Source organism: Salmo salar, chromosome 07, assembly GCF_965601325.2.
Source record: "Salmo salar chromosome 07, fSalSal1, whole genome shotgun sequence".
NCBI classification, from domain to species: Eukaryota; Metazoa; Chordata; class Actinopteri; order Salmoniformes; family Salmonidae; genus Salmo; species Salmo salar.
The window spans coordinates 27074627-27090152 of NC_138297.1; the positions used below are offsets into that span (position 1 = coordinate 27074627).

General features: G+C 47.1%; 1 protein-coding gene across 1 annotated transcript; it reads right to left on the reverse strand.

The window, feature by feature from the left end:
- Window positions 1-345: 345 nt before the first annotated feature.
- ankrd53 (ankyrin repeat domain 53) lies at window positions 346-3278 on the reverse strand. The gene is made up of 6 exons (XM_045721770.2): window positions 3055-3278; window positions 2334-2487; window positions 1943-2142; window positions 1628-1792; window positions 1221-1341; window positions 346-980 (listed from the first exon to the last, which is right to left on the reverse strand). The coding sequence occupies exons 1-6, from the start codon at window positions 3114-3116 to the stop codon at window positions 396-398; spliced, it is 1287 nt and encodes a 428-aa protein (XP_045577726.1). The 5' UTR covers window positions 3117-3278; the 3' UTR covers window positions 346-395.
- Window positions 3279-15526: the final 12248 nt, after the last annotated feature.

A 15526-nucleotide genomic window follows, 5' to 3' on the forward strand; every position in this document is an offset into this window, starting at 1 on the left:
ACATTGCTAAACAATCCTTGTACGCCTTTCATAATCTGGCAATTTTTATTGGACGAGAATATACAGTATTAATGCCACCAGTAATATTTCAAATATCACACCTTTTAATAATAATAATAATAATACTCCTAATATGCAAAATCTTATGTTTTGCAGAACATCACTGTCCAATCGCCTGTGATGCTTTGTGACATAGTAGAGTCAGTACAGTGTCTCCATTACAGTAAAGACTGGGAGAAAGTGGATCTCCACCACTCCTTAAGGTAGAAGTTGCACCCAACCACAGATCTAGGATCAGATTACCCTACCTGCCATTCTAACCTTAACAATTAGAGGGATGAAATAAATCTGACTCTGGATCATTGGTTAGGGGCAACTTCTACCTCTCCATCCAGTCAGTAGTGGCCAGGCTCCAGCTCCTCAGCCAGGTGCATGGCCACCTCTGTCCAGGGAGAGGTGTTGGGTCCTGGGGAGCAGCCGAGGCGCGGCAGGTCAAGCACATGGTTGGGCTGGAAGTGGTTGGGCGAGGTGATCCTTGATGGGAAGGCAGCAGAGAACAGCCCCCTCTGAAGGACATCCCAGGGCAGGTTGGGGACCGACTGGGGGGACCCGTCCCACTTGGCGGTGTACTGGGGACGTCCATCCCCACGGGCCCTGCAGAGAGTTACGCTGCGCCTCAAGTCGGGCTCTGGAGGGGACCTCTCGGGCTGGCTGCTCAGACGCACCCCCTGGGGCCGGGAGACAGAGGCCGGTGGGGGTTTGGAGGGGTTGGGGGAGATGTTCCAGGCCTCCCGAGGTGGGGCCCCTGGATGCTGCCTGTGGCAGGCCTTGGTCCTCTGGCTTTGTGGCCTCTGGCCTGGGGAGAGGCAGTGGGCGTGAGCCTGGTTCCACGTGGCCCTAGGCTCGGCCCAGAGGAGGGGAAGGCCTTTCTTATCGGCCCACGCCGTGACCTTCTCTTCCATCAACTTCTGTCTCTCCATCTGAGGGAGGTCACCATAGAAACATGGACACGGCGGAGAACCAGGTAACAATCGTTAGGAAAAAAGTAATGATTCATTTTTGATTAAATTCAAGGGTTTGGACTTTTTAACATTGATAACAATGTTAGATCTATGTAACTCATGAGTAACTTCCTATCAGGAAAATAGTAACACAGCATTGGTAATAGTAACAGTAATAATAACTGCGTTGTGTTTTTCCACACAGTAGATTAGACAAACCTTCTCTATGTTCTCGGCCCTCCTGTGCATGTTGAACAGGTCCTGCTGAAGGTTCTGCAGCGCCTTGCGCCTCTCCATCTCTCTCTTCTTCTCATTCTGCCACATGGAGTCCTTCAGAAACCTGGCCACACACAGTCAGTCACACATACAGTCAAGTAAAGTGTCACTTCTGCTAAGAAGTAGTAAACAAACTTGTCTTCTGATAGGTGGCGCCACTCCTAGGTGCCACTCGCCCCTCAGCTGATCTACGAATGTCTCTCTGACATGGCTGTACTACCTGGTAAGTACACAACCTGTTACCACTACTACTACACCCCACCTTTCAAACAAACACACACATCTCTTTCTCTATACCTCTATTTCTGTCTTTCTCTCTCTCTCACTCTCTTACTGACTCACACACACACCTGGCGATCCTTCTGTGGCACCAGATGCGTGCCAGGTCCAGTGGCGTGTGTCCTCTGTTGTCTCGTGCACCAGTGTCTGCCCCCGCCTGCACCAGAGTCTTGGTACACTCCCACAGGCCCTGGGTGGCAGCCAGGTGGATGGGGGTCAACCCCGTGTCAGTGGCTCTGGAAATGAACCCAATACACGACTCTCTTAAAGTCCATCATCACCACCTTCGTCTTCATTGTCATTATCACCATCATCGTCCATTCTAAAAGGTAACGCTCATTATAGACGTGGGGATAATGTTGTCAGAGCAAGAGGAGACGTCGTACACGTTTGGCAGGGCTCCATGCTCCAGTAGGTAGGTGAGGCAGGCATGGGAGTGGGGTCTGCTCTTGGCAGTGAGGACCATGTGGATGGGTCTGCGGCCCAGGGGGCAGCTGGCGTTTATGTCCACTGCTTGGGATGCCAACAGCAGCTTCATACACTCCAGCTGCCCATGTAGGCCGGCCACGTGGAGCACCGTCAGACCCTAGTGTGTGTGTGTGTACATATAGGTATGCAGGCGAGCACGGTGCACGGACAGACACAGACACTCAGCAGGTCAGTACAGCCACAGATAACGTGTTGGAATGCATAAATGTAAACAAATGACTAGCACTTCAACAGGTGGAGTTATTGAATTGACATCGAGTCAAGCCGCCGACACAGTGCTTGATTCACCTGTTTGTCGAGCTGCGCTGGGGACAGCGCCCGCTTCAGGCTGAATCGCAGCCAGTCACGGTCCCCCGAGGTGGCCGCCTGGAACATGTCGCTGTCCGGCGGAGCCTTCACCAATCGCCGCACCAGCACCACCCCACCACCTACCCTGGGCTTACTGGAGGAGCACATTGTCCAGTCACTCAATAACAACAATCAGTCCAGGAACAGGTTGAGAATAGGAATAAAAAAAGTTCGTCTTTAGTTTTTCAAAATTATAGTTTGATAGTATTAAATAAACTACTAAGCCCAGGCTCTGGTTAGCCTAAACGTCTCCCAGCATTAAGGCGACTCCTTGCCCTTGGGCAGTGCGCAACCACTAGGCTAGGCTACTTCAAGTTGCGCTATAAGTTCTGATACATTACAGGCACGAAAGCTTGGCTACAATGTTACAGTGTTTCAATGGGATAAATGTATAGCTACAAAGTAGTCTAGCAAATCAGGATACAATTTTACCACGTAGTAGGCATCTTTGGGTCGATAATTTTCAGCGTTTGTTTATATGTTCCATGGTTGCTATGGTTATTCTTCATATTGTTCCACTGTTTTTAAGCGCAACATCTCAACGAAAATATAATTAATTATATTTATATTACTCAACAACCCAAAACAGAACATTGCAACAGAACGATGCATGACAGATAGAAACGTTCCTATTTAGAATCAATTTGATTCGAACACTTACTTTATCTTTCCAGAATTCAGAAGTTGTCCTTGTAAAAGAGAATTAATTGAAAACATGCGCATTGTTAATGTTCCAATTCAAGAATATAGACATACTTTCGAGTTATAGCCCATGGCCCATTATCGCAGTCCAGCGTGGATGGCAAATAAATTATGTCAATTTTACTGATGCTGAATGAAACGCGTGTGTGTGTGTGCATGTGCATGTAGAGGCGTGGCCAAGAAACCCCTCGGGTAGAAGGAATCCGGGCCTGATCCTATTGCTTCTGTTATTGTTCCTCACTCACGTAGCCTACAGACGACTGGGCTTTGTTTTGTAACGGCTATGAAATGTGTTGAATTAAACAAATAGCCTAGTTCACAGCAATGGCAGTTCTAGCATACTTAAAATAAATATATACTCTATATATCTTGCACCTCTCAGTGCAAGAGGTGTCACTACAGTCCCTGGTTCAAATTTAGGCTGAATCACGTCTGACCGTGGTTAGGGTCCCATAGGGCGGGGCGCAATAGGCCCAGCGTCGTCTGGGGTAGGCCATCATTGTAAATAAGAATTTGTTCTTAACTGACTTGCCTAGTTAAATAAAGAATGACACTTTTGCCTTCATTAGGTAGGATGGAGTGTCTCGTGTCATGATACTGGGAAATGGATACTTCCATAGAACCAATGGGATTTCTATAGTTCAAGCCAAAGCCCTGGGCAGAGGCATTGACAATGCATTGGCTGGAGCGCGTGTTGTCATTGACAGTGTTTGGGTCTGAGGTTTCAGAGCAAAGTAAGTATGAAATCGGTCGATTCTGATTCTGTATGGAACCACTACTGGAGGCCTGCCTCGCTGAAACAACCTGGACTCAGGGGTAGATGTAACATAGCAAACGAAAATTTGGGACACCCAAATGAGAATGGTCTGTTATGTTTGGTATGGTCCATCATCTATTTCATATTATGAATTCTAATTCGTTGTGGGCAACTTCAGCTTGGTGGCTTACGCTAACATTAGCTAGGTGGCTAACGTTAGCTAGGCTAGGGATTAGGGGTTGAAGTTAAGGTTAGGGTTAGGGGTTACAGTTAGGTGAAGGGTTAGCTAACATGCAAAGTTGCTAATAAACTAAATGCTAAAGTTATCCGTGATGATATTCGAACACGCAACTTTTGGGTGGCTAGACATTTGCGTTATATGCCTACCATCCACCCCAACCAACCAACCACCCTCCTTTCATTTTAGTGACCTTCTGTCTTATGTAACCATACCAAACGTAACACTAAGTCATTACCAAGAGTCCATTCTCCCCAATTAAGGTGCTACCAACCTCCTGTGGTGTGTATGCGTGTGTGCGTGATCGTGCGTGCTAAGGTGTGGGCGTTTGTCTATGTTTCTGTGTGATCAATGCTCTCATCAGTAGGGTTGCCTAGTCTGATCATTGATTATTGACCGAGTCGACTCTGCCTATACCCGGGAGAGATGGACCTTGGTTAAATCTGATAATACTTTGCAAAGTATGTGTCATGGCAATACTGTACCTTCACTTCAAACCTGTTTGCTGTACTAACTCACTTTTTTTTTTATAAGTAGGCCTACGCGCCCCGCGTGTAACGTATATGTTCCCCTGTCCAGTGATAGCCATTCAGAAGAAAGACTCCCTCTGTATCTCATGCTTGGTCAGGAGAAGCCATACTGTATGATCTATAAAACATGGAATTCGATGGATACCTGTTCTAGGAGTTCTTATAATTGTATTTCTATGGTGTGAGTTACTGTGTGTGCCTGTGTGTGTGTGTTGTGTGGTTCCAAGAGTTACTGTGTATGGGACTGACTGTCGTTCAGTACAGGTTCAAGGTCAGGCCGGAGATGGTTCTGCTCCCAGCTTGACCCTGGAGTCTGCCCGCCAAATGCATCCCTGCCTCAGTGACTTCCCTAGCCTGTCCTTGGCCACATGGTGGGGGTCGTGTGGAGCACTTAGTGCGGTGTGTGTGTGTGTCCGTGCGTGTGTGTGTGTATGTGTGCGATGTTGTGGACTCATGTTTGCTCCTAGCAGAAGTCTCTGGACAGAGACCCTTTCATACAGTTTGTCAATTTCTGTTTGGCTACACAGATCAGATGCTTGCTTGAGTGGTGTGTGTGTGTGTATGCGTGTGTGTGGATGACAAATGCTCCAAAGCCTCCCTCCACAGACTATCTATATAACCCCCAACAGGTTGATCTCTCCAACACTGTCGCACCATTCGATCTGATCTGAGCTATAGTTACAGCTTAGAAAAAGGCCCATCAGAGCTGTTCGACCCTGCTTAAGGCAGGAGTGAAAATGAGCTCATGTCCCCGAAGCTTGAGAGGCTCGCAGTGGCCAGCTGTGGTGCTTTGCCATTGGCTCCCCCTTTTCATCCGATCATCAGTCTGGTCCCTAAGAGGCGGTGTTCTGAGCTTTGGGTGAGATCACTGAGGGAAGATCGGCCAATTAGTCATTCAAACTCAACATTTAAGCAAATACTATGTAGTCAGTCCGTGCTCATGCAAACACGTTTAATCACACACAAACAGACTCACACAGACTCAGTACCCTTCCCATCCCCAAGCACTCATGCTCTCACTGCTGGTCCATTTGAGAGACACAAAGCCAGTGTGGAAATGTGACTGCAGTGAAAAGATGGGCAACAGCCTAAGGATGTATTCGTGCTGATGTGGAGAGTGAGAGCTAAAAGGGACAGGGAGGAAGAGAGAGAGAGAGAGAATGACAGTGAGAGATAAAGAGAAAATGAGAGAAAGAGATAAAGAGGAGAGAGAATATGAGAGAGAGATAGAGAAGATGAAGAGAGCTTCATAGGCCTCACAGCGCCTTCATATTTTATGAGCCACCTCGTGAGGACCTCATGCCCTGGGGGCCTATGAGCTATGTTAGTGTAAGTGCGCTGATGCCCTCGCTCCTCTCTCTCTCTCTCTAAATTGTTCTCTCTCTATCTTGTTCTCTCTCTCTCTTTCTCTCTCTCTACTGCTCTCGCTATCTCTAATCCTTCTCTCTCTCTCTACCCACCCACCCTCTATCTCTCTCTTTATCTCCCTCTCTCTCTCTCTCTCTCTGCTCAGCCAGGCGGCAGTGTGTTAATGCATCCTGGCACATTCTGCAGCTCGGAGTCACAATGTGGCCGGGCTTTAAGCATTGACCGTACCATGACCTCCCTCAGCCTCCACGCACTGTCACTGTACAAGGAGGGTGAGACACGGGGCGAGGGGGGTGAGGCGAGGTGAAGGGGGAGGGAGGGGTGAGGGAAGGGGGGGGCAGGCAGGGGATGGCAGGGAGGGGGAGGGAGGTGACGAGGAGAGAGGGGGAAGCACAGGGGAGAGAATGGCAGGGAGGGGCAGTGAGATGGGGAGAGAGGGGTGGACGATGTTTCTGTCTCTGTCACCCGGCGGGTACTATCCAACACAGTGCCAGCGAGACAAATGAAGGACCGCGAACTGAGATATGGAAATGTGTGATGCGATGCAATGGGCTGGCTGTTACATTGTAAGCTTTCAGCGCTTGTGTAACCATGTATCTCTATGAGTGCTGAACATTACATTAGTTAGAGGAGCTAAAGACATGGAATATAATGTATTAATTGTAAAAAATGAAATATTTTGGACCGTTGATGATCAAAGGTCTCTTCCAAAGGATATGCACTGTATTTGTTTTACTCTGTCTCAGTGAGTGGTGTGTATAGTATACAGTGTAAGTCACTATACACTCTTAAAAAATAAAGGTACTATCTAGAACCTTAATGGGTTCTTTGGCTGTCCCCATAGGAGAAACCTTTGAAGAACCCTTTTTGGTTGCAGAACCCGTTCAATAGAGGGTTCTACATGGAATCCAAAAGGGTTCTATCTTATGAGGGCCGCTGAAGAACCCTTTGGAACTCTTTTTTCTAGAGTGTAGAAAAGAAAAGCGGAGGCCCCTGCTGGGATCCTACTATAAGATGCCTCTGATGCACGCCGTCGTCTCTCTCGGTCCTCGCAGGATAAATATCTAATCTGTTGGGTCCTGCTCCCTCATCAGGATAAACATCTCATCTGCTGTGTCCTGCTCCCTCATCAGGATACACATCTAATCTGTTGTGTCCTGCTCCCTCATCAGGATAAACATCTCATCTGCTGTGTCCTGCTCCCTCATCAGGATACACATCTAATCTGCTGTGTCCTGCTCCCTCATCAGGATACACATCTAATCTGCTGTGTCCTGCTCCCTCATCCATGAGGTCCCTGTGAAGAGTTTGCCATTACCCTCCCATCTCCTCTCTTCTCTTCTCCTTTCCTTTTCTTTCCTCCCTTTCCTCTTTCTGTTACTTTCCTGTCCTTCCCTCTCCACTCCTTTCCTCTTTCATTCTTCTCCTCTTTTCTCTGCCTTAGCTGGAGCACCCAGGAGGGAGGAAAAGAGAGATAGACAGAGCGACAGAAATACAGAGACAGAGAGAGAGGGCAATAATGAGGGAAATAAGATAATAGCTGAGGCGAAGCAGATTTAAAGAGCAACCGAGAATTGCCGATGGCGCTGGGTTAATGAAGAATTGAAGGAGTAAATGAAGAGTGCAATATAATGGACGAAAGAGGCAGGGGTGAGCCCCAGAGAGAGAGAGAGAAAACAGAGAGCGGGAAAGGACATGAGTGTCACGCCCTGGCCATAGAGAGTTTTTTTATTATTTATTTTGGGTAGACCAGGGTGTGACTAGGGTGGGCATTCTATGTTCCTTTTTCTATGTTCTTTATTTTCTATGTTTTTCCCAGGTATGGTTCTCAATCAGGGACAGCTGTCTATCGTTGTCTCTGATTGGGAACCATACTTAGGTAGCCCTTTTCCCTCCTTGTGTTGTGGGAAGGTGACTTTGTTTATGGCACATAGCCTTTAGCTTCACGGTTTGTTGGGTATTGTTTTGTTCGGCGTCTTTTCTAATAAAAATAATATGTACGCTCACCACACTACACCTTGGTCCTCTCCTTTCAACCGACGTGACAATGAGTGTGTGAGAGAGATAATAATGGGACTAGGGCAGTGAAGTCAAAGATCAGGGGGTGTGTTCAGGTAAGAGAGACATTTCTCTGAAATGACAGGTGACCATGACCTTTCTATGACATGTCAGTCCCTGGCCCCCCAGGTGAGTGGGATGCCCGATGTAACATAGTTGAAGGACGATGGCCCAGTGACTCATCTGCCAATCGTCTTACAGATCGATGGGAAACCTGCACCAAACACACACACACACTACCGCCTCTCTGTGCCAAGGAGGAGAGGGTGAGGTACAGTAGCGAACAGTAACACCAGCAATGTTAACCTGTAACCAGGCCCAACGTTTCCAATTCAAACGTTATTGTCCCCACAGGGAGCATCATTCATTGTGCAGTCAGGAGTAAAAGACAGAAACATTAAATCCAGTCTGGACTGTAGGGTAAACTAGTCTCCTATCTCATTTCAGCGCTTGGCTTCTCTCCAAACCCAGCTACCTCACTAACTGTTGTGTAATGCCGACATGACGTTGCTTAAGCTGGTACTGTGCTCTTTTGTACAAGAGAGTTACGTTTTGTTTCTCTCCCTTTCTCTCTCCCTTTCGCTCTCTCTCTTTTTCTTTTCTGTTCTTTTTCTCTCTCTCTTTCTCTCTCTCTCTTTCTCTCTCTTCGCCTCTCTTGTTCCCTTTTCTGATATGATGCTGTAGTTGATATGCTTGGAAGGCTGTTCTGTCAATCTGTTGGGTGTCACTATAACCAGAAAGGCGGCCTGCCCTGAGCTGTACTGTAGTTCTGAACTGTAGTTCTAGTGTGTGTGTGTGCGTGCATCTGTGTGTACGTGTATTCCAGAGGAGGCTGGTGGGAGGAGCTATAGGAGGACGGGCTCATCGTAATGGCCGGAATGGAATCAATTGAACGGTATCAAACACATCACACATATGGAAACCGCGCATGACTCCGTTCCGTCAATTCCTTACAATGAGCCCTTCCTCCTTTCTAACGGTTCCTCTCAGCAGCCTCCACTGGTGGAAGTGTGTGCGTGCGTGCGTGCGTTTATGTGTGTGTGTGTGTGTGTGTGTGTGTGTGTGTGTGTGTGTGTGTCCGTGCGTGCGTGCGTGTATGAACACAGACACCATGACCCTGCTGAGTAGTGTGGATGGATGGATGCAGGGCATCTATATCCAGGTCACAGAGCATTTCCCCTCACCATGGGTTCACCAGAAGGGCATATCATGACTGCAGAAAACCCCATTGCATTCATATATCAGGATTGACACTGTAGGAGCCATTTTGGCCTTCTTATGTGCTCATTTAATGTGTTGTGTATATATTGTTGCTGTTCGAATACCTGAGCCATGAAGGTGAAACAAATGTATCCTAGAGCAAGGCACTTAACCCTAATTTGTTCCAGGAGCATCGTACTACTATGGCTGACCCTGTAAATAAACACATTTCACTGCACCTATCCGGTGTATGTGACAAGAAAACATATTTAGTATTTTTTGTATTGCCTGTCAAGGCAGGTTTTCACTTGTTTTGTACATTAGGGGCATTCTCACATGGGGTTATGGGTCACTGGTCACATGTATATAGGTGAGAAGATAGAGCATTATTTTAATCACGATGCTGTAAATGGCAGATCTGGGTTCAAATAATTTCAAATTCTTTAGCTGTGCTTCATTGAGCTTGCCTGTTGCAATGGAACCAATAGAAATCCCCCAAAGTGCAAACCCCACCCAGTTGGCAGTCCAGGCATGCTAAAATAAAACACTCAAAAACACAGCAAGGGTGAGGTGGAGAGGAGAGATTACCCCAAAGAGAGAGAGTCTGTCTCAGGGGGATTGACTTGATCCTGAGGGGTTGGGAGAGGAGCCAAGACCAACTACATACCTACTCAGCTGAGGCTAGTCTCCAGAAATAAGGGAATCAAAGGCTATGGTCTAGCAACTTTGTGTGTGGCTGTTTGTGTCTGTGTGTGTCTCCAGAGTATACAGACACTTCAGTCACCTAATTAGACACTTGATAATTTAGCGTGGCGGCTCTTCCTCTCTTCTCCTCCCAGGATTTGGGCATGCGAGTGTTTAGTTTGAGTGACACCTTTAAAATGATGTCTTATTGTACAAATTGACTAATTTCAGTTCTTGATTTAAAACTGCAATGACTCAAACTGGAATCGACTCTTATCAAATCATTACAGGAGCTGGAGTCTGATGTAACCCCCGTTCTGTGCCCCTCTAATTAAAATAAAAACTCTGAGGACTAAAAAAAACCTTTAAAATCAGTCAGATGACTGGGATCGGTAACTGAATGTAAATGTGAGGCCATGATGCAGGATTGTCCCTTTATGAGTCATCCTCACCTGACTGGGCCCTTGTGGTGTATCCCTTAGCCCCCTGCCCCTACCGGAGGGGTTACCTCAGAGAGAAGTGAGATTGTGGTGCGATGTGGCACGTAAGGGGGGCTTCTTTGGCATTTAGATCAGGAACAGTAGAGACATACTGTACTAACCTGCATGGTTCCATTGTCTTACGTCAGATCTCGTCACTCCTATGTGACGCTCGTCCTTCAACTGATTTGTCTTGTAGGACGCGGAACTCATCCTAAAATGTGTTGATTCCCAAGCGAGAATTTGCCATTCAAAAATTAAAACATAGTTCCTATTTTTTTATATATCCTCACTCTTGTATGACTCTATGAAATAGGCAGAATAGCTTGCTAAATTATTACACACTGTCACGTGTGCTCCCTCTCTGGCCTCTAGGTCACCAGGCTGCTCGTTATGGCGCACAGCTGTCACCATCGTTACGTGCACCTGCGCGTCATCAGACACACCTGGACTCACTTCCCTGATTACCTTCCCTATACAGTTGAAGTCGGAAGTTTACATACACCTTAGCCAAATACATTTAAACTATGTTTTTCACAATTCCTGACATTTAATCCTAGTGAAAATTCCTTGTCTTAGGTCAGTTAGGATCACCACTTTATTTTAAGAATGTGAAATGTCAGAATAATAGTAGAGAGAATTATTTATTTCAGCTTTAATTTCTTTCATCACATTCCCAGTGGGTCAGAAGTTTGCATACACTCAATTAGCATTTGGTAGCAATGTCTTTAAATTGTTTAACTTGGGTCAAACGTTTCGGGTAGCCTTCCACAAGCTTCCCACAATAAGTTGGGTGAATTTTGGCCCATTCCTCCTGACAGAGCTGGTGAAACTGAGTCAGGTTTGTAGGCCTCCTTGCTCGCACACACTTTTTCAGTTCTGCCCACAAATGTTCTATAGGATTGAGGTCAGGGCTTTGTGATGGCCACCCCATTACCTTGACTTTGTTGTCCTTAAGCCATTTTGCCACAACTTTGGAAGAATGCTTGGGGTCATTGTCCATTTGGAAGACCCATTTGCGACCAAGCTTTAAATTCCTGACTGATGTCTTGAGATGTTGCTTCAATATATCCACATAATTTTACTTCCTCATGATGCCATCTATTTTGTGCACCAGTCCCTCCTGCAGCAAAGCTCCCCCACGACATGATGCTTCCACCCCCATGCTTCACGGTTGGGATGGTGTTCTTCGGCTTGCAAGCATTACCCTTTTTCCTTCAAACATAACAATGGTCATCAGACCAGAGGACATTTCTCCAAAAAGTATCCAAAAAATCTTTGTCCCCATGTGCAGTTGCAAACCGTAGTCTGGCTTTTTTATGGCGGTTTTGGAGCAGTGGCTTCTTCCTTGCTGAGCGGCCTTTCAGGTTATGTCAATATATGACTCGTTTTACTGTGGATATAGATACTTTTGTATCTTTTGTTTCCTCCAGCATCTTCACAAGGTCCTTTGCTGTTGTTCTGGGATTGATTTGCACTTTTTGCACCAAAATACGTTCATCTCTAGGAGACAGAACGCGTCTCCTTCCTGAGCGGTATGATGTCTGCGTGGTCCCATGGTGTTTAAACTTGCGTACAATTGTTTGTACAGATGAACATGGTACCTTCAGGCGTTTGGAAATTGCTCCCAAGGATGAACCAGACTTGTAGAGGTCTCCAATTTTTTTTCTGAGGTCTTGGCTGATTTATTTTGATTTTCCCATGATGTCAAGCAAAGAGGCACTGAGTTTGAAGGTAGGCCTTGAAATATATCCACAGGTACACCTCCAATTGACTCAAATGATGTCAATTAGCCTATCAGAAGCTTCTAAATGATGCCATGACATAATTTTCAGACATTTTCCAAGCTGTTTAAAGGCACAGTCATCTTATTGTATGTAATCTTCTGACCCTCTGGAATTGAGATACAGTGAAATAATCTGTCTATAAACAATTGTTGGAAACATTATTTGTGTCATAGACAAAGTAGATGTCCTAACCGACTTGCCAAAACTATAGTTTGTTAATTAACACGAAATTTGTGGAGTGGTTGAAAAGCGAGTTTTAAAGACTCCAACCTAAGTGTATGTAAACTTCTGACTTCAACTGTACATGTCACTCCCTTTGGTTCCTTCCCCAGGCGTTATTGTTTCTGTTCCAGTGTCATGTCTGTGCGTTGTTTGTGTTTCTTGTTTGGTATTTAGTTGCATTTATTTATTTAAACACTCACTCCCTAAACTTGCTTCCCGACTCTCAGCGCACTCGTTACAGAATTACACCTCACCTAAGGGAAGCATCAGGGAGCGTTTTTTTTTGTGTCAGGTGGAATGACGTCGGGTCCGGGAGCCGCAACAGGCTTTCATGCCTCAGCCAGATCACCAGGCTCCCCTGCCTCCGCCGGCTCGTCTGGCTTTCATGCCTTCGTCGGATCCCCAGGCTCCCCTGTGACCACCGGCTCGTCAGGCTCTCATGCCTCAGCTGGATCGCCAGGCTCCCCTGCCTCAGCCAGTCTGTTGGGTTCCCGCGTCCCAGCCGGCGACAGGTTCCCTCGCATCAGCAGGGGTGACTGGTCCGCTCCTGATCCCTGGGATCGTGCCTTGGGTTGGCGTCCTGCGGCTGGAGCCGAACGCGCCGTGGAGGGGTCCCGTCAGGTTTGCTCTCTCTCCGGCACTCTAGGTTGCCATGGTCCTGTGTCTCAGCCGGATTGACAGGTTTCCCACGCCTCTGCAGAGGTGTCCGGTCTGCTCCTGATCCCCGGGATCGTCATTTTGGTCGGCGTCCTGTGGCTGGACCCGCTCATTGGAGAGGGAGTACTGTCATGTGTGCTCCTACTTTGGCCTCTAGGTCACCAGGCTGCTCTTTTTGGCGCACACCTGTCACCATCGTTACGCGCACCTGCGCATCATCAGACTCACCTGGACTCACTTCCCTGATTACCTTCCCTATATATGTCACTCCCTTTGGTTCCTTCCCCAGGCGTTATTGTTTCTGTTCCAGTGTCATGTCTGTGCGTTGTTTGTGTTTCTTGTTTGGTATTTAGTTGCATTTATTTATTAAAACACTCACTCCCTGAACCTGCTTCCCGGCTCTCGGCGCACTTGTTACACACACGTCGTGACAGTGATTTAATACTTTGCAATTGAATTTGCAAAACATTTGAAACGAAGTGGTGGCTACCCACTGGGCACAAACTGATTGAATCAACGTTGTTTCCAAGTAATTTTTATGAAATTATGTGGAATAGACTTTGAATTAACGTCTGTGCCCAGCATTTTGTATTTGTATTTATGAGGGATCCCCATTAGCTGCTGCCAAGTCTAGCTGCTGTTCCATAAGGTGCATTTTTTTGTGATTCTAGTGCTTGCATCAGTTACCTGATGTGGAATAGTGTTCTATGTAGTCATGGCTCTATGTAGTACTGTGCGCCTCCCATAGTCTGTTCTGGACTTGTGAAGAGACCTCTGGTGGCATGTCTTGTGGGGTATGCATGGCCGAGCTGTGTGCTAGTAGTTTAAACAGACAGCTCAGGACATTCAGCTTGTCAACACTTCTTAAAAAACAAGTAGTGATGAAGTAAATTTCTCCTCCACTTTGAGCCATGAGAGATTGACATGCATATCATTAATGTTAGCTCCCTGTGTACTTTTAAGGGCCAGCCGTGCTGCCCTGTTCTGAGCCAATTGTAATTTTCCTAAGTCCCTCTTTGTGGCACCTGACCACAATACTGAACAGTAGTCCAGGTGCGACATAACTAGGGCCTGTAGACCTGCCTTGTTGATAGTGTTAAGATGGCAGAGCAGTGCTTTATTATAGACAGACTTCTCCCCATCTTAGCTACTGTTGTATCAATATGTTTTGACCATGACAGTTTACAATCCAGGGTTACTCCAAGCAGTTTAGTCATCTCAACTTGCTCAATTTCCACATTATTCGTTACAAGAGTTAGTTGAGGTTTAGGGTTTAGTGAATGATTTGTCCCAAATACAATGCCTTTAGTTCTGGAAATATTTAGGACTAACTTATTCCTTGCCACCCATTCTGAAACCAACTGCAGCTCTTTGTTAAGTGATGCAGTCATTTCAGTCGCTATAGTAGCTGAAGTGTATAGTGTTGAGTCATCCGCATACATAGACACACTGTGTAATGGCTGTCGTTAGAAGAAGGGGACCAAAGCTCAGTGTAGTAAGTGTTCATAATTATTTAATACTGAGAACACTAGAACAAAAATAACAACAACGAAAAGCCAACAGTTCTGTCAGGTAACAGATAACAAAACAGAAAACAACTACCCACAAACACAGGTGGGAAAAGGCTGCCTAAGTATGATTCCCAATCAGAGACAACGATAGACAGCTGTCTCTGATTTGGAACCATACTCGGCCAAAACAAAGAAATACAATACATAGAAAGCCCACCCCATATCACACCCTGACCTAACTAAACAGAGAAAAACGTCTCTCTCAGGTTAGGGCGTGACAGTACCCCCCTCCCCCCCAAAGGTGCGGACTCCCGGCCGCAAACCTGAACCTATAGGGGAGGGTCTGGGTGGGCATCTACCCTTGGTGGCGGCTCCGGTTCGGGGCGTAGCCCCCACTCCGACCGCTGATCCCTCCACTTTTGTATTGCCGGACTGTGGATTGTCGGAGGAGGAACCGGAATGTGGATCAGCGCCGGAGGCACTGCACTGCAGATCGCCGCTGGAGACTCCGGACTGCAGACCGCCGCTGGAGCCCATGGACTGCAGACCGCCGCTGAAGACTCCGGGCTGCGGACCGTCGCTGAAGACTCCGGGCTGCGGACCGTCGCTGAAGACTCCGGGCTGCGGACCGTCGCTGAAGACTCCGGGCTGCGGACCGTCGCTGAAGACTCCGGGCTGCGGACCGTCGCTGAAGACTCCGGGCTGCGGACCGTCGCTGGAGGTTCCGGACTGGGGAACGACGCTGGAGGTTCCGGACTGTGGGTTGTCTCAGGTGGTTCCGGACTGTGGACCATCTCAGGAGGCTCCGTGCCCTGGATCGTCACTACAGGTTCCGCGCCATGGATCATCACTGGAGGCGACCAAAGCGCAGCATGGTAAGTGTTCATAATTATTTAATACTGAGAACACTAGAACAAAAATAACAACAACGAAAAGCCAA